The sequence below is a fragment of the Contarinia nasturtii genome, unplaced genomic scaffold (assembly GCF_009176525.2).
Source record: "Contarinia nasturtii isolate CC-2019 unplaced genomic scaffold, AAFC_CNas_1.1 Cnas_scaffold_493, whole genome shotgun sequence".
Taxonomy (NCBI): Eukaryota; Metazoa; Arthropoda; class Insecta; order Diptera; family Cecidomyiidae; genus Contarinia; species Contarinia nasturtii.
Window position 1 is genome coordinate 1,114,909 of NW_022197846.1, and position 21,887 is coordinate 1,136,795.

The 21,887-nt window shown below is 32.3% G+C and overlaps 2 protein-coding genes across 9 annotated transcripts; one reads left to right on the plus strand and one right to left on the minus strand.

Annotated features, from left to right (window-relative positions):
* Positions 1-7,063: 7,063 nt before the first annotated feature.
* Positions 7,064-17,101, plus strand: LOC116339280 (RING finger protein nhl-1). 7 transcript variants are annotated; one of them, XM_031765062.1, is made up of 20 exons: positions 7,064-7,230; positions 7,320-7,430; positions 7,614-7,701; positions 7,769-7,800; positions 10,515-10,798; positions 10,869-11,697; positions 11,780-12,253; positions 12,352-12,408; positions 12,514-12,586; positions 12,993-13,642; positions 14,146-14,415; positions 14,838-15,036; positions 15,108-15,276; positions 15,398-15,413; positions 15,502-15,531; positions 15,616-15,740; positions 15,813-15,837; positions 15,913-16,201; positions 16,294-16,511; positions 16,582-17,101. In XM_031765062.1, exons 5-20 carry the CDS (start codon positions 10,528-10,530, stop codon positions 16,793-16,795), a joined length of 3,909 nt encoding a protein of 1,302 aa, XP_031620922.1. In that variant the 5' UTR covers positions 7,064-7,230; positions 7,320-7,430; positions 7,614-7,701; positions 7,769-7,800; positions 10,515-10,527; the 3' UTR covers positions 16,796-17,101. The 7 variants fall into 7 exon arrangements, with proteins under 7 accessions (XP_031620922.1, XP_031620921.1, XP_031620925.1 ...); XM_031765061.1 differs by having other exon boundaries at positions 7,064-7,430; XM_031765065.1 differs by having other exon boundaries at positions 7,064-7,430; positions 13,035-13,642.
* A 161-nt stretch (positions 17,102-17,262) lies between these two features.
* On the minus strand, positions 17,263-21,884 carry LOC116339281 (integral membrane protein GPR155). 2 transcript variants are annotated; one of them, XM_031765070.1, is made up of 10 exons: positions 21,718-21,884; positions 21,085-21,309; positions 20,594-21,026; positions 20,230-20,531; positions 19,848-19,963; positions 19,250-19,731; positions 19,010-19,166; positions 18,462-18,919; positions 17,997-18,390; positions 17,263-17,911 (listed from the first exon to the last, which is right to left on the minus strand). In XM_031765070.1, the coding sequence occupies exons 2-10, from the start codon at positions 21,180-21,182 to the stop codon at positions 17,781-17,783; spliced, it is 2,571 nt and encodes an 856-aa protein (XP_031620930.1). In that variant the 5' UTR covers positions 21,183-21,309; positions 21,718-21,884; the 3' UTR covers positions 17,263-17,780. The 2 variants fall into 2 exon arrangements, with proteins under 2 accessions (XP_031620930.1, XP_031620929.1); XM_031765069.1 differs by having other exon boundaries at positions 21,640-21,884.
* Positions 21,885-21,887: the final 3 nt, after the last annotated feature.

A 21,887-nucleotide genomic window follows, 5' to 3' on the forward strand; every position in this document is an offset into this window, starting at 1 on the left:
CGTGAAATGTATCAAAATCTTGGGGCATGGTTTCAGAATTCGCTCAAATTTTGCACATATTATATATGTCCCCATGGGAAACTACGATAGCCACAATTTTAGCCCCAACGGTTCATAGAATGGTCACAAATAGAGGTGTCAACGAGCGTTCGTTTTCGTGGTCAATGCGACCTATGCATATATTTATACAGTTTAAAATACACCTTTGAGCCCAAACGGTTCATAGAATGGTCACAAATCGATGCGCCAATTTTTGAAAAAATTGTTAAAAATCGAAAAAAATCGCATTTTTTTCCAGCTGTCGAAGTACTATATATGTAGTTATGCACATTTATTTGCGCGTATTACAGATGATTTTTGCAATATAGTTCACTATCAGTCTATGTATTTCGGATAGATATCCATCCGAGATATTTTAGAATATGTGGATATTCAACGCAACTGCACAGTGCCAGAGCTGTTTGCATCGCAAATAGAATCTACGGTAGGTCGCTACGTATATGTGTATCAAGTGCCGCATGTACACAGTCACACTGTGTCTGTATTTTTCGTGTAGCGACATAACGTAGGTTATATGTGAGACGCACACAGCTCTGGCCCTGTGCAGTTGCGTTAAATATCCAGATATTCTAAAATATCTCGGATGGATATCTATCCAAAATACATAGACTGTTCACTATTTACAGTATAAATCGTATACATTTGAAGATAAAAGCCCCTAGACTAAATAAATATAACTGTGTGAAATTATGTATAATACTTTTTTAAATCTTACTTGTTTTTTTGCTTTTAGAGTTGAATTTATAGATTTTCGTTGTTGTGACGTCATTCCAACAAATCCTGAGAAAAGATTTTAGATTTTTAATTAGTTTTTAATTATTGAACGTCCAAAGTCTTCAAGGTAATTTGATATGTCCTGTTTCTCTACAAACTGATTGTAAATTTTGGATTTAGATGGAATGATTTTGTATTCTACATAGTAAATGCATCTATAAATTAGATTCTAGACTATGTATTATAGGTTTTAGGTGAAATATTCAAACAATGAGTTCAAATAAAAATAAAATCAATATCAATATTAAGTTGATTTGTTTTTGTTTTTGTGAATTTCCCGCTCAAAATATATCTTCCAATATGAAATTCTATCATCAGAGTTCATTTTCTATTAAATGTCTTTTTAAGCGTCTTTGTCGTTGGTTATCCATTTTGCGCTGTTTTAAATAACAGTGAACAGTGTAACTGAATTTGATACAGCGGGCAATAAGTTGATGTGCTTATAGCAAATGGATGTGTGCGTGTGTTTGTATTTTCATCAGCTTCATGTGCTGTAAGACATCATAAACAAAGCATTGTGTGGCGACATCGAAATCGTTTCTCAGAAATATAATGAACATCTCGGTTTTGTTTTGTGTATTGGTCATCCTTTTTGAATATCGGTTGTTACCGGAAAAAGTTGATTTACAACTCGTTGATTACGACACTCGGAAAGATACACATTCAATTGGTGTGATCATTTTTCAGAAATAATATGTGAGATTTAATTTGCACACAAAAGCCGATATTAAAAAACTATGTTTTGATGATTTTGTTGATATCAAATTAAATGCATCGTTGCGAACACATCATAGCCATTTTTATTGTGTTTGATTCAAAGTGAAGTTTTGTTTTTGCTTTTGAAACATGAGAATAACGAATAAATCGATGCATTCTCATATTTTTGAAAAATATCGCTGTGTTCTAAATATGCAATTTTTTGACAAACACCGTGTGTGCTTTGTGATTTTGATATGAAGTGCCAACCACCAGCAAACAATTGATTTAAAATTTAACAATTTTGAAGTAACAGAATTAAGTGTCACAATAAAAGAATATTCCATTGTTTTGTTTATATAGAATATCTGTGGATTGAATTCAAAGTTTGAACGCGGCATCGATTGCGATGCAATTGCATCAGAAAATGCAAATGACTACAAGTTGTTTACAGCTATGAAGAGATTGTGCATATTTCATAATGGACAAGCACCGTCTACTTCTGGACTGGCCAATTCACTTGGATATGCAATGCAACAATTCCGAACCAATTTTGCCAATAACACCTGGATGCACTCGTATGAAACAGTTTATATTGCACAAAAATTCCAATCCAAAAATGCATGAAATTGGACTATCTTTTCAAAAGTGAATCGAAATGCACACCGAATCAAGAATTGTTGGACGCCATTTTGCGCCCGAACGATTGGGAAAACAATGGAAAGGCGTACTTCTACAAATTGAAATTCATTTAGCATCGATTTGTACCTTTGTTTCTTCGATTACAAAGGTTTTTTTGTTTGCATTATACTAGAAACAAATCCGTTCAAAGTTAAATATTATTATTTTTTTGTTTCATTTACTTCATCAGTTAGATCACAATGAACAATTTATTCCGGAGACACAATAGAAACCAAAAGTGGAACAGAATAAACCAAAAGAGATGAAAGAAAAAAAGTGACCACGTGAAAACGTGTCAACGAGCGAAAACGAAACATCAAGAAGCGCATTGCTGCCTAGATGCTGATTCGATACGTTCACCGCATACCGCATGCGGAACACACTTTTTTTTACCACACACAACGGCGTGCGGTGAACGCATCGAATCAACATCTGGGCAGCAATGCTGGACAACCGCTGCGAATATCTAGCATTATTCAGACAGCAAAAAACCAACACTGAAAAAACCCAAAGAAGAACGAAAATTGAAGTTCCAAGAAGTATTACGCAAGACTGAAGTGATATATAGTTTCGATGTTGGCCAAAATCTCTCATTTGGTGGCGTACGATATGTTCGATCGGATAAATCGGAAACCAATTATCGTATCAAGTCAACAAAAGTCCATTACGAAATCGGCTGTTTCAAGCGCATGGAGAAAATGAAAAGCATGACGAAGATCCAAATAAATGTACAATATCAAACAAAATAAAATTTAATTCATAAAGTTGATATTAATTACTTTTGGCCAGAGTATCCTGATTTGCTGCTGCTCAGCATATAGCTGAGAGCTGAGAAATGCTGAGCTCGTGCGGCTAACGCATACGAAACGGATGCACGATACATATTCCCCTTTCGCTTCGTATGTGCTGCCGTTGACGCTATTGCCGGTACAACGGTTACACACTATACCAGCGAACATACGAAGTGAAAGGGGAATATGTATCGTGCATCCGTTTCGTATGCGTTAGACGTACACTTTCAGAATATATGAAAGACTGAGAGCAAAAACAGCACGTCGCATCTCATCTCTTGCTTTCACTTACGTAAGCAAAATAACGAGGGATGCGACGTGATGTTTTTCTCGCAGCTTCTCATATCTCGGTCGCAACACAATTTCAAACTCAACTGGTTACTAAGTTTTGAGTTTTGAATTGAACGTCCAATCAACTGTTTATAACCGTTTAAACGGGGAGAATGCATGTGTGCGTGCCATCCGTTTCGTATGCGTTAGCCGCACGAGTTCAGCATTTCTCAGCTCTCAGCTATATGCTGAGCAGCAGCAAATCAAGATGCTCTGCTTTTGGCTCATATATATTCTTGCTGCTATATAATATATTTGATAGTTTCATTATATCATTGAACTTGATATTCTTATAAAGTTGGTGATTGATCGAAATCTGGATGTTAAAACCAGACCTTGCCTTATGCTGGCTAACTAAACGCTACTGAGAAATGACGCTGAGAATAGCAGCTGGATGCGTATGTGTTAACTGCGTATAGCGTTGAATTTCTGGTATACTTAGTTCAGTACCCCCTGTTAAAATTATTCGAATTTTCTAAGGTTTTTGATTAAAAATTAAAGACCTTTTTTTAGCTCATCAGGAAAATTCTTTCAATTTGCTAAGGATTTCTCTATTTTTCATTTTTCTGATTTGCTAGTTTCATTTAATTTCTTCTTTTTTTAGTATAAAAAACAAAAATGAAAATATTCTGCTAGTATTTCTAGTATTGAGCTGAATAAATTGCATTGCCAATGTATTCTTCATCCACACGGAATATAATAGAATGCATTGTTCTTACTGAACACAAATATTTTGTTTACAAAATTGTACCGTGTAAAGTGTTGGCAATGTATTTTATATGACACTGCTAATGTAATTCCTCATGTAAAAAAAATCCCGGAAAACACACTTATGTGAAAAATTACTAAAACTCTTGCCCATACTTTGAACTAGTTGTGCAATATGTGTACACTAAGTAGTAGAAAAGACGCTGTCTGTGCGTTTCAGTTCCCAATCCAATTAATTTTATGTTAAGAAATTGGACATAACAAAGTTTCGGCGTCTATTACAATAAAAGACAAAAATTGTTGGGTGGGAACGATTCATTGAAATCGGATCCTGTTTATTATCGCATTTCTTGATTATTTCCAGAGTTGCTATGACAGAAAAAGGAAGTTAACGTGTAAATGTCAATGTCTGTGCGGTATTAGTGGCCATTTTTGTTTTATAACGAACAAATAGTTGAGCTCATAGATTTTGACGTGGGTCCATAGGGCCAATATTACCCCCCCCCCTGAAAAACGTCTCAAAAATTACTCCCTTGTTTTTTAAAAAATTACCAATCACCCCCTTGATTTTTGATCATATTTTTGCTTGATTAATTGTCAAATCAGCAACTTTCAAATCGAATCGAATGTTACATATCAACTTTTATGTATTGAATTATTCAATTTCAATATAAAAACTTAAGCTAAAGTGCTATTCCTCTGTTGTTTTTCAGAGATTGGATTTTACGAAAAATTTTGAAATTACCCCCCATATTTTTCGAATTTTTTTTTGAAATTACCCCCTCCTAAAACTCTGGACGTCAGAATCTATGGTTGAGCTGATATTTGTATAGATTATGGAACATAAGGAAACATTTTGGACCGTGTTCAAAACTATATTAACGAGTAGGGTACAATTTTCAAGGATGTTGTTATTTTTTTTCTCATTTTATACAAGTTTTATAAATTAATTTCGAAATAAACATTCAATATCAAAAAAAAAACTTCCTGTAGAGTGAGTAAATACAACAAATTGGATAATTCATATTTATTGATTTGTAGTTAAGTCAGAAGAAGCATGCCAAAATTATATTAAAGGAAAATTGAAGACAGTTGTTTCCGCATTCTGAAGATGTTTTTTTTTCTTCATATGCAACATTCTTTTCACTTGACGATGTTGGTTCGTTGAATATTTGAATAACCAAAATACCGAAACAATATGCTTTTACATTCATACATACATACAGTCATCGAAAACTAGTTAGAAACTAAGATACCAGAAAAGTTTCTTGCAAATGTACCAAATGTACGAGCAATTTAAACGAAAGAATAAAATAAAACTTAGTCCCCCATTGCAGGCGCATAAATACATGCTAAAATGCTAAATACAGTTTGTTCGGTGCTCAAGAGTTCGGCGGCTGTGCTTCATTTAAATCGTTGTTTGAGCCCATTGTATTGTCACACTTTAAAATATTTATTTTGTTAGCTAACAAAATTCTTAAAATTTGTGTGGGCACTGTCACATTAAAAGTATAATTGCTCTAGAGCATAATCGATACTATACACCAAGATTGAATTAAACTCAATGTAAAATGGCACATAGACTGGTCATTTTCCTTATTAAATGTTTCAATATTATCTTTTTCATTGCTTATCGATAAAATGATTGGAAAAACTTGAATTCAATTGAAATAATTATTTGTTATGAAAATTTACTTTTTGTTATTGAACTTTGTGGAGATAAAGTTAAGTGCAATGGAAGCTCTTAAACCAACAACTTTTTTTTAACCAATATTACAGTCAAAGCAAACAAGAGTCAGTCGAAAACTGATGAAGTTTAATTCGATTTTTTGTGATTCGATAGCAAGAATAACAAAGCACATAAAAGTCGGCGCGAAACTCATGATTGTATTTTAAATGTACGCTCTTAGTACATTTCACACATGAGCACACACATACAGGATTTTTCCTCTAGCAATTCAAAGTCGCTAGTAGTTGGTTGTGTAATGTTTGATAAACATATACATGCAATTAGTTACTTGATTCAGTGCCGTTTGAAAATGGCTGGGTTGTAGACGGTAGAACGCGCAGCTACACATACGTTACAGAAAGAAAACGTGTGTAATACTCATTTGCTCACACACTGCCAAAAAGTGCCACAAATCTAAAATTAAATAGATTTTATTTCAATACCACACAGTATAGGAGCATAAAAAAATCAAATAAAAACCTCTATCGAAGTAAATAATGAGTGACGGAACTACGAGTAAAAAGAATGTTGATACCAATGATGAATCAAGAAATGCTATGTTTTTCATGTTCTACAATATCAGAAAGTTTTAAAATAATTGATCAAACATAACAAGGATCTTCATAACAGAAGATCTTTCACACGAGTTCGCATATGAATTCGCACATCAAGTTCGCATATATCATTTTTTATTTTTTATTTTTTATTTTTAATATTAAATAAATTTCCTTAATCTTTGGCCCAATTCAGTTTAAAAGTCCTTCTAAATTGAAATTTAAAAAATTTGTGTCTCGTCACTCGTACATTCTAACGCTATGCATGCACAATCAACATTAACGATTTATACTTAAGCTAACAATAGCGATAATGTGTAACATAATCTTGATGAGATTTATTAAGATTGTTAAGTCACAAATTAATTATACATACTTTATATGTTTTTGAATTGATGCGTCTTGAATAAAATGAAATCTCCTTCAATTTATCAAACTCATCCGAAAGAAATTGGTAATAGTAACAGATAAAAATCAAAGTTTGATTTCATCATGTAATAATTACTTTTTGGCCTTTTACAATGAAATGAATCATACAAAGTTACATTAAGATATCGAATGGAAAAATAGCTGGAATGCCTAATTTATTCTGAATGTAGCCAGAGTACTTAAGAAGTAAGTATTGACTTCAATTTCAAATTTGCAACATTTAATTCTCGGGGGAAAAGTTTCAACGTTGTATACAACGATTAGTGTGTTTTCGAAAAAAAAAAATATTTTTGTCTCACAACAGTCGATCATTTCACAGAGTGCGCGTGCGACTAATAATTTCTATTCTAGTCATTCATTTCGTGTCATTTTCACCAGTTTTGAAGAAGTCTTCGATCAACAATCATCTTTCACGACAGAAGTTTGAAAAAAAAAAGTCGATAAAACTGTCAAATTAGAAGGTTTAAAAATAGTTCGGGTGTGTGTTTTAATCGTTCCTTGCAAACGATTACAAATACGTGAATTGATTAAATTGCTTTGATAATAAAAATTCTATTACAAAAACAGTGAAATTAAGGTCGAATTTATGAAGCTAGCCGTTTGAAATCCTATCACGCCCATGACGGCCACGACATTGTGTAAAATCGTATTGAATTTGATATACTTAATCGAAGAAATGTTAGTATTATAACTATTAATTACAATACACATGATCCTAGTAATAAGTTCATCGTGAAAAGAGGAAGGCACAGGTTAAAAGAAAAATAGTTGTGGTGAACATAGCATATATAACATATTTCAAAACATTTTCATAAAAAAATACTCAGAATACAAATTATTTTAAATATATACTCGTTTCAGAAAGAATAAAAGATAACGGCAAATAAAGTCACATTTGGTGCCTCGGATAAATTAAACCACGTTGAACTTCGAACATCCAACAAGAAATGTATGAAATATCTTTTATCTTATTTATTTTGTAAGTTCATGAAAATAATAATTATTGTATTTTACAGATTTATATTTTTTCATTTTGAATTCGAAAAAGGTGAGATAAATAGATAGAAGAATCTTATTATTTTGTAGCTTATGACTCATGATTGATTGCCTCATTCATTTTGTGCTCGATAACATCGTATTTTTGGCGATTGCGTGTTTCAAAATATATAAACAGTTTCGTCAGACTTTTGACAAAAATCCTTTAAAAATGTTGTAGGCACATAAAAATTAAGATGAATATGAGTGAGCACTGCGCATCATTTCACGATGACGCATTCATTGACGCACTTATTGAAAACGCCATGATTTCGTCGTGCTCGAATGAGCAACACAAGTACTAACTACTTTGTTTTAGAAATAACATATATATATAAAAAATGTTGATTTACTTTAATAACGCTGATCATTTTTTCGTATGCTATATCGATCATTGCAAAATGGAGTTTTGATTTTTTACTCTGTTTAAAAATAAATCAAATCGATAAACCATACATTGATTTAAATGCTTTGTATGACATTTTTAGAAGTAAATTTTTTTTTATATCTACTTTCAATGAAAGAATGCGAAAAACATAAGAAATGTACTATTTCATAACATTCGTTCATAGAAATCTTATAAATTGAGACAAAGATTCTAGTTAAATTATATAGCAAGATAAATGCATATATATTTAAAACGGAAAGAATTTTAACTAGAACTTTTTTGCTTTTTTCAAACAATCAACTAAAATGTTGATATTAAAACCGAGGCTAATTATGAAGTTGACTTTTAAATGAATATGAATACAAATACTTTACTAATGTTGCGAAAGCTTTAACAATCGTTACACATTTTTTTAAAATTGAGACATCCAAATGTGGGCGTTTTTGAAACTATTTTCTGTTTTAGAAAAATAAAATGTTCGTTTTTGAGATTCATCGAAGTTTCAAAAATTTAATATAAATTTATTTTTTATTGAAAAAAGTGTGAATGAATTAAAATCTAGAAAATTGATCTAATAACAAACATAGCAACCTTCAATGAATTTACGAATCGACTACTATAGCTACAATATAGGCAAACCTACATATGTACTTTAAAAATAGATTGAACGACATACAAGTTGAGTTTAAGTTTATACATGTATGTTGGCTTAATTATAAAAACATATAGGTTTGCTGACTTTAAACAACGAAAAATAAAAACCGTATTGCTTTAAATAGGTCTTAAATACGATGGGATTGATTATTGACGATCGAATTTGAGATCAAACCTGAAGATTTTTTAAAAAATATGTTAATTTGGCTACATGTTTGAGATCGCAATTTAATCAGGAATTAAAAATATTCATTTGGAACCACAAAAAATAGACGCCATATTTAAAATTCGGATTTTGTAAAAATGACAACAAAGACATTCATTTTTTTCCAGTTTATATTTATATACTAAGGCTGCGGACGTATGTAAACACATTTTAAAACGCTATTATGTATAGAATAGAATTTGAAAAGTTTTCCTTTGCACTCAATCAGCGCTATATTTTGAAACGCATTCGCGCACGCTCGTGCGATGAAATTTTTTCATTTGAATACATATGCGCTCGCATATCGGATGTCTTTACAAACGTATGAGAAAATAATTAAAAATACATTCACATTTATTTTCCAAATACACCAACAACTTACTGACATACGGCTAACGCGCGCGCACTCACTTCAAATACTTTAAATGTGCGCTTTGATCGTACAACAACCGAGTTTAACGTAGATAAAGTGAAACACACTTAATATTTCCTTGCAGTAAATCGTTTGAAATCCTATTAAGATCGAATTATTGGTTCTTGTGGACGTGTCCACGACATCGATATATCTGAATTTATTTCACTCGGTTATTTAGTGTTTACATTCGATAAATTCAAGAAAAATAAATAATATTGAGAAAAAAAGGATTTTCCTTTTCTTTCAAAGAATATTACCAAATCACTCAAATAAGAACAAAGAAACTAAAGAAAACAAAATCGAGTAAGTCTGTGTACGTGAACATTTTCTGTAATAAATTGAGATGATTCTCTTTGAAATCAAACAAAGACAAAAGAGTGAAGAAATATAGATAAATAGTTTTCACTTGTGTGACGACACACAATTAGTTTGCAACCAAGACATATCAAAATAGTACGAATTCCAACCGAACATTTATTTTAAGATTTTCATCACGATATTAATACTTGCTGTATTATTATAATTACATTTTTCGGCTGAATTATTCCCAAAACATTAAGATTTTCAAATAGAGTATAGAGGGTATAGCGTCTTCATGCATTTCAATAAAAACTCATAATTTTTCCTATTTAATCTATATTAAATATTGGATATTGTTAATGATACAAAATGAATTCATATTTATCATCAATGAAAATGTCATTGTTCATTTATACTTACAATTATTTTTGTTTCATAATGACACAAAGTACGTAAAACCAGAAGGACAAACATACAGGATGACGAAGTTATTTTTGCAATATAAAAACATCCGTTTTATATACACAAACGTAACTATCATCACACAGTATATTGCGCATTTAAAAAAAACTCAAATGTTTTTTTTCGGAATCATGATTCATGTTCTTTATCATCATTGAAAAGAATTCGCAGAACTTATACAGAAATAGCTCATTTTTTACAGCTAAAATGTTGTCGAAGATAATTTTTTCATCGTTTTTTTTTTTTTGTTTAAATTAAACAAATAGAATTAAATTATTTCCTTTTTACATTTTTTATTTCTAGAGTTTTATAAAAAATGGAACATTTTGAACAACTACTTACGTGCTGTGTATGCTTAGACCGGTATCGCAATCCAAAATTATTGCCATGTCAGCATTCATTTTGCATGGAACCATGTATGGAAGGATTAGTTGACTATGTACGTCGGCAAGTTAAATGTCCTGAATGTCGCGCCGAGCATCGCATTCCTTATCAGGGTGTTCAAGCATTTCCAACAAATGTAACTCTGCAAAGATTCTTAGAATTACGTATGGAAATCACAGGTGAACCACCAGATCCAACATCAGGTGAGAGTTGAAAATAAATTGGTAAACTATGCTTCTATTAATAAATAAGTTTTTTTTTCTGAAAAAATAGGTCAGATAATGGAACGTTGTAATGTATGCTCGGAAAAGTCATATTTGTCACCATGTGCCCACTGTGAGAAAAAGATCTGTGAAGATTGCAAAAGTGCACATATGGATATATTGCGTCGCGAAATCACACGCATAAATAGTCAAATTCGCCGTGGAGTCAATAGACTACAAGACTCATTGGCCATTGTAGAGAAAAATACATTAGGTTTACAATCGAATTGTTTAAGCGTTTCTGAGGAAGTTGAGGAGATCTATCGTCGTTTAAACAAAGCACTTAAAGATCGCACTGATTTTTTGCGCTCCGAAATTGATCGGTATTTGATGACAGAATTGCGAAACTTGACAACTTTAAAAGAAAACCTCGATCTAGAAATTGGAAATATTCAAAGCAATTGTGATGTTGCCGATAAATACATGAACGAAAATATCGAATGGGATGATTGTGAATTAATGGATACAAAGGAGATTTTCTTACGCACGGTTGAGTTTTTGCGCAATTTTGAATATGAAAATACTGACTATACGAGACGTGTGCGATTTTTAATGTCTATCGATCCAAATCAACTGGTGATGAATGTTGCAACATTTGGAGATCTGAACATTACACCAACTACCCATTCAGCTGGAATAAGTAGCGCTAGTAGTTCATTACAACCACCTTCAGGGCCGGGTCTAATGAGATCAAAAAGCGATCATCGATTGGCAACACAATTCAGACAACAACAAGAAGAGCGTGGACTACGTGATGAAGATGAACCTGTATTGTCCGGTCGTAAATTTGGTGAACGTCCAAGTAGAACCAACGAACGTTATGGAAATGATAGTGGAAGGTATAAAATTTACAACATCTAAATACATAATAATATTGAAGAAAAGTGTGCGAAATTCAAAGTTATTTTTTATTTAACTTAGTCGATATCAAAGGGGTGGAAATGATTATGATTACGGAAACGACTATGATGAATCTTCTCGCGCACCAAAATCTCGTTTTCGGTCTAGATTTGTTCGCAGCCACCAACAAGACGATTCAGATAATGAACAAAACCGTGCTGTTCGCTTCCACGAAAAAGAAAAGGAAAAAGAACGTGAACGTGTTTTGGACACTGAATTTGTTTCGCGTGGTAATTTGAGTGGTATCATTCGCTTGGCCGATTCGCCAAGAGTTATGAAACGACTTCAAGAAAGTGATCGACCAAAAAAAGAAAAGAAAGAAACACCACAGCCAATTACACCAAAACAAACCGTACAAGCAAAACGTCCCACAACTGCACCAGCAGCTCAGCGTCAAATGTCGGAAGATGAAATCGATCGTATTAAACGCCAAAACAAAGGTTCAACATCGACCACAACCACTACACCCGTAGCACCTGTAACTGAACCCGAAAGGTATGGACCAAATTAAATTATGTTAAACAATACTTTCTTGGCGTAACTTTCTTTTGTATCAATAATCAATATCATAATTTTATGAAAAACCAATAAAGACCAATTGCTGAACGTGTTGCTGCTTTGAAAAGTCGAACAACATCGAACATTAGCAGGTGACAAGTCGTTCAAACATATTTACTTTATTTACGGGAGTGTAACTCAAATGGCTTCAAATTGCTTATTTATACTTATTCTTCATTGTTTTTTTTTTCTTCTAGCACGGCTAGCGAAGAAAGTGATAATAGTTCAGCAACATCACCTGTACGTCGGACACCACCTCATGCGACTGAGGTAAGTTTCGATGAAGACTGAATAAATTCAGAATAATCTAAGTAAATTAAATTGAAACGATTTAATCTGTTAAACCAAACTATTAGACAAATACAATACAAAAAACACTACTAAGCGTAACAGACTATATATTTTTTTTAGTTTTTGATAGCATATTAAAAATGAGCTAATCTCCGAATATGAAGAAATGATTTTTAAAAAAATAGTATCAAATTTGAGTTTTATTGCCTCAGTAGAAGAAAACTTTTAGAAATATTAACGGAAAAAAACCATGAAAACAAAGCATAAACACAAGTACAACACACCGTTGACATTATAATCATTTGAATTAGTTAAATCAGTACACACGTTAGAATAGTTAGTAAGCAAAACACACAACACACATCAACTCGTCAATTTTTGTCAGGCTGACACGGATTCTGATGGTTCAATAACATCTCATCAACAGTCAATAAAAACCGTAAGCGCTGGTGTACAGTCAGTGTCAAAAAAACCACCAACAACACGCTCTGGTAGTACGGATTCTACAACATCTACAGAAAGTTCAGCATCATCCACAACCGTTACATCTACCGCACGGAATGTCCAAAGCACTACAAAACAAACAACAAAACCCGAGGTACCGACTTCTTCCAGACCACGTGGTTCAATCGAGTTGGTTGCTGAAAAAAAACCCTTCCAAAGTCGATTTTTGCCAAATCATCAAACAAATAAAAAAGATGATACCGAAAGCAGTAGCAGTGAGGAAGAAAGTACTAGTGAAGAATCAGATGATGACGAAGAACAACAGATGCCAAAAACTAATACAACAGTAAATGGTACTAGCCGTGACAAGTATGGAAACCGAGCTTCACAATCGCGTGATTCACATACGGATGTAAAACGCAGTACTCGCGACGAAGTAAATAATTCGCGTGTGGGTGGTTACAGTAGTCCGACCTATACACGAGACAGTGATGATTCAAAATCTGCTGTTACTTCGTCACCACGATCACGAGCAAACCAAAATAACGAATTTGAAGATCAAAATAATCGCTATGGATCAGGAAGTAGTAGGTGAGTGCAACATTTTTATCTCTTTATAAACATATATTGTTATCACGTACTAAAAATGATAACAAATTACATAACACAAATACATTTACTTCATATCCCATTCAAATTGATTTTATTTGTTTATGTTTGAAAGTAGGTGCAAGCTCTCGCATATAATTGAAATTTTATAAAAATATCATTGCTTAAAATTTCATTTTGAAAAAATTTAACATTTGTTTTTAAAACGATCAAGATAAAAGATAAATTTAAGTACGTAGTTTAGAACATCGTCCCCAACTTGTTTGGATTTTGTTGCCAATTTGATGAATTAATTTTGTTTTTTTTTTTTAAATTGAAATAAGAGAGCGCACATTCGTTTTGATTTTTTCAAGTGTAATTGCAGCTTTTATTTTAGATAATTTGAAAATGTTTTTTCTTGAAAAAATTCTTAATTCAATTTTTTCCATTTTCATTCATCTGGTTGACATGCAGTAGTTTAACGATTAACATTAACCAATTCACAGCTATCAAAGCCGATTTTTGAATAAAAGCAAAAGTTCGGCCGTGGTTGCTTTGCAACAACCATCAATTGATGATGACACCAACACTGGTGAGGATTCAGATAACAAATATGGAACGGGTCGTTCAAGATATTTGGCGTTAAAAGAGAGACGCAGTCGGTTGGCAAGGAGTCGTTCATCACATTTAATGGGAAACGATGACGATGAAAAACTTTCAATGGAGCAGCCAGTTTCACCAACTACAGCTAGTCCAAATGCTTATCTTGCTTCAAGGTTTGGTGATATTTGTTGTTGTTGTTGTTGATGATGATGATCGATTTGTTCACTTTTATAACGCTACAGGTTTCAATTATCATAATTTCATTTCTATTCATTTTAACAACATCATTTGGCTTGATACATCAATGACTACATAGAACATATTCATACAGTTGATTCATTGATTTTATATGTGTACGAATTGAATACATGAGAAATAATATTTGCAATACATTGTTTTTTTTATTTACCTTCAAAATTAAAGTGTTTTAACATAACATTTAAAAATAAAATTAGTAAATTGTCGATGATATTCAATAAACAGGTTTAGTTATTCGCTGTAATTTTATATTGTTATAAATCATAACGATTAGTAAGATATAGAAATAATTGCAATACAATTATTAAAATTAAATAAAAAAAAAACAACTTTCTAGACGTTATGGTGCATCTGGATTGTCAAGTGGAGCAACAGGAAGTAGTGGCAGCGATCTTGCACGCAGTCGATCATCACATGCTTTGAAAGCACGTGAAGCATCTCCACTACGGTCTGTAACAACATCAACAGCAAACGATGATAAAGATGGGGCCGCACTTAGTTCATGGGCGCGATATTTGAAAAATAAATATGGTCAGGTAGGTATTACAATTCTATTCACATTCATGTTTATGTAAATCAAATGTAATTGTGTAATTTAAAAATGTAGGGTAGCCGATCAAAAGACTCTTCGCGTGATGCGAACTCCATATCTGCAAGTACTTCAACAGCAGGCACGAGTAGTAATAGTTCCGCGTCCAGACGTTTAAGTTTAGGTCTCCCCTTACGACAGGCAAATGAAATCGCTAGTTCAGATGACGATTCAAAAAACGGGCCAGGTAAAAATAAATACCATTTCATAAACACAGACAAAAATTAGATAAATTGTTTTTTTTTTTTTTAAGGAGCAATTATTATTGTTTAAATATTAATATATTTAAAAATTCTTTATATTTTCAGGCTCCCCTACCACTACGTAAGTAAATGCAAGTTGTATGGAGTCAATGAATTTTAACTTAAAAAAAATATATTCCACAAAATTGATTAATTATTCAAATTAATAGGGCGGCAACAGGTATAACGGGCGTTCCAGGGTATGTGAATTTCTCATTTCACTTAATTCAATTTTTTAATATTAATATAAATTTGTTCATTATTAATTTAACTTTTTTCGATAGAATTTCACCTAGAACGCAATACTTGCAAAAGAGACGCCAATTATTTCAACTTGGTGGCCGGGGGAGTGAGCCAGGATGTTTTACATGGCCAAGAGGCATTGCTGTTGGTCCAGACAATTCGATCGGTAAAATTAATAAAATTATTCTTGGAATTATAAAAATCTCATAAATTAATATCAAATTATTACTTTTATTAGTCGTAGCTGACTCATCAAATCATCGGTAATACCAATTCAGTATAATAAATATTTTATTTAATATGAAGAACACACTGACTTTATTTAGTTAATTTCACAGAGTCCAAGTTTTCGATTCGAATGGTATATTTGTTAAGGAATTCGGACAATATGGGAATGGAGAGGGCGAATTTGACTGTTTAGCTGGTGTTGCAGTCAATCGTATTGGACAGTATATAATAGCAGATCGGTATAATCATCGAATTCAAGTATTGGATCCACAGGGCAGATTTTTACGTTCATTTGGTACACAAGGCATAGCCGATGGAAAATTTAACTATCCATGGGGCGTAACAACTGATGTTCTCGGCTTTATTTATGTTTGTGATAAAGAAAACCATAGAGTACAGGTATCATTTAAAGTATCAAATTCTAACTTGATATTCTATCAAAAATAATGGAGTTAGCATTTTGTAATGATTTTGAATTAATATATGTACAGGTTTTTCAGTCAGATGGTACATTTGTTGGTAAATTTGGCACATGTGGAAAAGAAGAAGGAAATTTAGAGCATCCTCATTATATAGCTGTGTCAAACACAAATCGTGTTATTGTTTCCGATTCTAATAATCATCGTATACAGGTATTTGATGTGAATGGACGTGTATTGTCCACATTCGGTACAGAAGGTTCCGAAGAAGGTCAATTCAAATTTCCAAGGTGAGTAGAAAATGCTTATGTGAAAATGTTTATATTTAATGATTTTTTCTTCTTATTTTGACTAATTTAGGGGTGTTGCCGTTGACGATCAAGGTTATATCTGTGTTGCTGACTCTGGAAATAATCGGATTCAGATTTTTCATCCAGACGGTAGCTTCTTGCGTGCCTTCGGCTCCTGGGGTTCAGGTGATGCTGAATTCAAAGGTTTGGAAGGTGTCGCCATTATGTCAAATGGAAACATATTGGTATGCGATCGTGAAAATCATCGTGTCCAAGTGTTTTAGTTATATGCTACAATGTATTGACAATTTAGTTAATATCATTTACAATGCAACTGCAAATATTCACATTAGTACTAAATAACTAAGTACTTAAATATTTATAAAAGGCAAAATAAAGCTCAAAATTGATACTTTCTTACTTGACCAAAATAATGAATATTTGATGAAAAGTAGAAAGATATTTTCACTATATCAATCACGTTGTATATGTGTAATACATATTTATTATTTTCTACCCCGACTTTGCAAAATATTGTACAGTTCATTCTAAATTTTGGTGAGAATAAATCAAATTTTACATGGTGAAAATTTCGATTTCATTTCAGTTTTTGTTTATATCAAACTATGATATTTTTTATTCTTTGTAAATGCTGTATTTTGTTTAATAAAGTTTTGTTTACGAAAATCTCTGCATTTTTACTTACCATGGTTAGAATGACATTTTTAATAGAATTGTAAAATAAACTACATTTTGCGCTTAGATATTTTTAATATTCATTTTTATATTTTCACAATATTTTGCAGTCCACTATCAGCTAGTATAAGAATAGAATGCAGGAACTTTCATATATTTTTAACAATCTTCAAAATCTTTGGACATAAACTAAAGATAAAATGTATTGTTGTCCATAATCAAAGCTATTCCTCATAGACAGCTTTGTAAAACATTATCGCATTACTATATATTTGTATAAATTGGTTGCAATAATAATGCAGTAAAAACATTTTTAAAAATTTAAATAAGAAAAAAAACTTGATTTTGGTTTAGGTAACGTTTTCGAAATCGATATGCCGATATAAGTCAAATCATTTATGATTGATTTAAATAGGACACAAAAATATACTGGAAATTCTTCCAAATAACATTAAAATCATACAAACCATGGATTGCATAATATTTTAATATTATTAGAAGAGAAAACTTATGTGAAAACAAAATAAATATCACAATTCATCATAAAAATAAAATAAAAAGTCTAATATAATATTAGACACTGAAACAATAGATAATGTCACGGTCATAAAATTTTTTTACGTCATTAATGTGATGCAAAATGTCTCCATCGATCAGATAATTGGCAAAATTAATGGCACTGCGTCGATCGGTTGCAAGGCCCACTTCAATAAAAAAGATATAAAATAGAATGAATTATGGTGAAATCAAAAGCAAAGACTCAATAAAACATATTATTACTAAATGTACCTGTAATAAGCCAATTTACAAAAGTTGATCCATAAAATGCTTCTTTGTACAGTTGACAGTGTGCGAAGCGATCTGATCCGATGGCTAATTTGCAATTATCTAGATGATGTCGAATAAACTGGTCACAAATAATTTTTGTTTTGTTGTCATTACTTGCGCTAGGAGAGGATGAGCCTGGCATTGGCATTTGTGGTATGTTCCGATTTCGATTGAATTGAGATAGCTTGCGCCAATAGCGTCCAATAATCTTCCAGAATTCATCGGTGTCGGTGATGAAACAAGCTGCAACAAGCATTACCTGTCCAAAATTCAAGAAAGCTTCCAAAAATGACAATTCTATATAAATGCCAGACATTCCTTCCATAATTAGGGTCCACACCGATAAGGCAATCGACTGTATAAGAATTTGGATTAAACGAATATAATGTAAGCGAAAAAAAAAATCTATGATAAAATTATACACACCACAAACATAGAACATAGCAATAGGATTAATACGACTGTGTGTCGTAGACTTTGTATGCTATTATAAAATTCTTGAAATTCCAATTGTTGCTGTTGATTATAGTCTCGCACCAGTTCTTGGCAATGTTGGCGAGATGAACCGCTACACGCATATGAAGAATCGCACAATTCGTTTGGGCGTATGGTATTGTTATTGCCATTTGATTTGCATAAATCTTCAATGTCTGAAACTGTTACGTTGCTTGTGCAACTACCTTGCGATGAAATTGCTGGTCTAACTCTATTTCTCGTTGTATCTTGTTCACTATTATCTGTATTTATATATGTGTTGCGTTCAGCGTTACTAATGTATGTATCCTTTGTATTCACGGACTCAGTAGATAGTTCCTTTGTAAGTGATAAATAGTTTTCAACCCGTCTCTTATATCTTTGGTGCAGGACTAGGCACCCAATAGTAACTGTCAAATTGTTGTGATCAAATAAAATTATTAAATGATTGATTTAAACCTATTGAAATAAAGATAATTATTAAGTGGTTTTATTCTCACCAATAAAAGTTATGACCAGAATAAACAATGAAATAGCTGCTTGTGCATTTCCATATTGAAAATTTGGATTTCTTTTAGTGGTAGGCAAAATGTTTTCTCTATCAAAGATTAACAAAAATCCTATGATAATTGCTGGAATACCCCAACCAACTGCCATCTATTTAAATTATTAGATGTATTAGACTTATATATTCTATTGTATTGTTTTTTTTTCTAATGATAACAGATTTAATCACTTACAAAAATTGGAACCATTTTCAAAACAAAGCATAAACTTCTATATTGAATGAATAGCATTGAAATCGCACTGATACCGCACCAAATGCGACTGCTTAGGCAACCAAACGTATACAGTATGAATTGTGTATAAAATACAGGGATTGACTCCATACCAAAATATGACCATATCATAACACCAATGCATACAATGATTTGAGAGATAAGCAAACAACATGTGACTTTATGTGGCATCTTTTGGTGCCTTTTAGTTACTGTGAACAGTATTATTGTTGCAGTTCCCATTAAAATTCCGATAATTGATATATCGAACGAAAATGCTTCCAGCTCAGGGAAGAAATCTGATGGCTGTAAATTGGTGAGAGAAATCATTTTCGCTGAAATAAATATTATTGGTCCACTAATAAATGTACAAGCAACCATACTGCTCGCAACTAAATCCACATCCGCATCATATTTAGTAGCAATCACGAACGCTCCAGGTGCTACAACGAATGGAAACAAAAAAAAATCTAACTTGAAACTGTTTCGGTGAGGTGGGAAGAAACTAACGAGATATGAACAACGAACGACGAAAAAGTGAAACCCGAAATATCAATACCTGCTGGGAATGTTCCGTAAAGAAAACCAAATGTACTCAAGTCGGTTGTTTCGGTGAGTGAGCTACTTGGATCAATGATATTTATTGTTTGACGTATGACCAATGGTAGTGCTAACCTGTGTGATGTATGTTAAAATTAAAAATATGTTTTTAATTTAACGGCTGAATATTGTACGTAATTCATAATACAATGCTTAATGTGAAACTTGAGACCACACTACAATTTGAAAAGGCATGTTGCCAATCCTTATCGAATGCCGAAAACCCGAATTCTCAATATTTTCTGGTAGTCTCCAAAACCAGTATTCAATTTCGTTTAACTTTGAGCAAAAATAAACTACGTTTCACATTAAGAACAATTTAAAATACAACTGGTACATACTCTTTCATTATTATCAATATTATGGGTGTTAATAGTTCAGGCCCACAAAAATATTTGGTACTATCAACCATTCGAAGTCCCAGCAGAAATAGAGCTGTAGCTGAAAAAGATTTTCCAAAAACATCTAAAACACCGGCGATCACTGGCGGTAAACTGCTTAACAAAAATCCACCAATAACTCCAAAGACTGTCATAAACAAAATTGGATTCAAAATGATGGACTTCAATGCTTCTTTTATTAGTGTAACTTTTTTGGGACCATCTTGATTTAATGCTGTTTGTGCGGTCTCAGCACTTTCAACCTGAAAATGGTTTAGTTAATTTCAAACGGATTTGTTTTTCATATATACAAATGATGACAAACTTGAGTGGGGGTGGCTGGTTTCTTAACGCTTGACAATTCGAGGAAAATATATCCAATTGGGTTGAGGATTGCAAGTGACAATGGAGCCATAAGGTATAAATACGATGCATATTCTGGATGTGCCTTATGGTAAAGTGCGTTCACAATGGGTGAACCAATAGCAAAATCATTGCTTTGTGTGCAAAATATAGCTAAAATGCCTGCTCTGCCGAAGTTTGTGGGTTTTGTCATTAAAAGTGAAACAATACCAACAGCAAAAAATATTATACACTTTGAAATGAGAATAGCCAGTAAGAATATCCAGTTCACCGTTTTCCAATCCAACGTGACGAGCGATGTAAATATAAGGGATGGTAACGCAAACGTGCCAACAAATGTATTTAAACCTTTAGTATCGGCGTTTGTTATAATCTTTAGTCGACCAGCAATATAGCTAAAAGTATAATTATATGATGAATTTTATAAATTCAATTGTTCAATGAATTGATTACCCGCATAAAATTGTGCCAAAACATTGTACCAATGCTGGATATAAATCTTCAATTGCTATTTGATCAACCCGTTCATTGGCTGTATTATTTGTGGCCATTCTGGACCACTTTCTTCTTAGATTAACGAAAAACTGGAGAAAATGTTGGAATGCCAAATTTAGCTGCTTCGGGCAATACCAAACTTAAAGTAACATCATTCTATACTCCTTCCACATTACATTGTCTCTAAATTAAAACACAAACAAAAAAAACAACTATTATATATAATAACACGATTGTTTACACAATACACAGTTAATTCAAATGTACGTCTTCCAGAATTATGACTTTCATTTTTGAATCATTATGGAAAATATATGGAATCAGATAATTTAATCAAATCCCATATGTCTGGTTCCGTCTTCAAAAAACAGACCGTTTATTCAATTGTCTTTTATCATTATATAATGTCACGATTACACGTCAACAACAAATTATTGAATAAATTTCATCTGAATTGTATAAAGTGATTTTATTTCACGGAACAAACACAGAAATTCAAGGTTGAATCATTACTTTTGTTTTTTTTTGTGTTTCCATATGTTTTATAGAAAACAAACATAGCTACAAGTCTTTTTTTATAAAAATGCTAACTTAATTTGACTCCACAATCAACATTAGATTATTTTCTCGTTCGACAATTGATCACTTATCAACAAAGATTAATTTGCGATCAATGTGTTTTAGAACTGTGCTTCAAAATTGTGACAGACAGCTTGTGATTGCGAAAAATAAATTCACAAAAGACCAAATTAGCATAACAT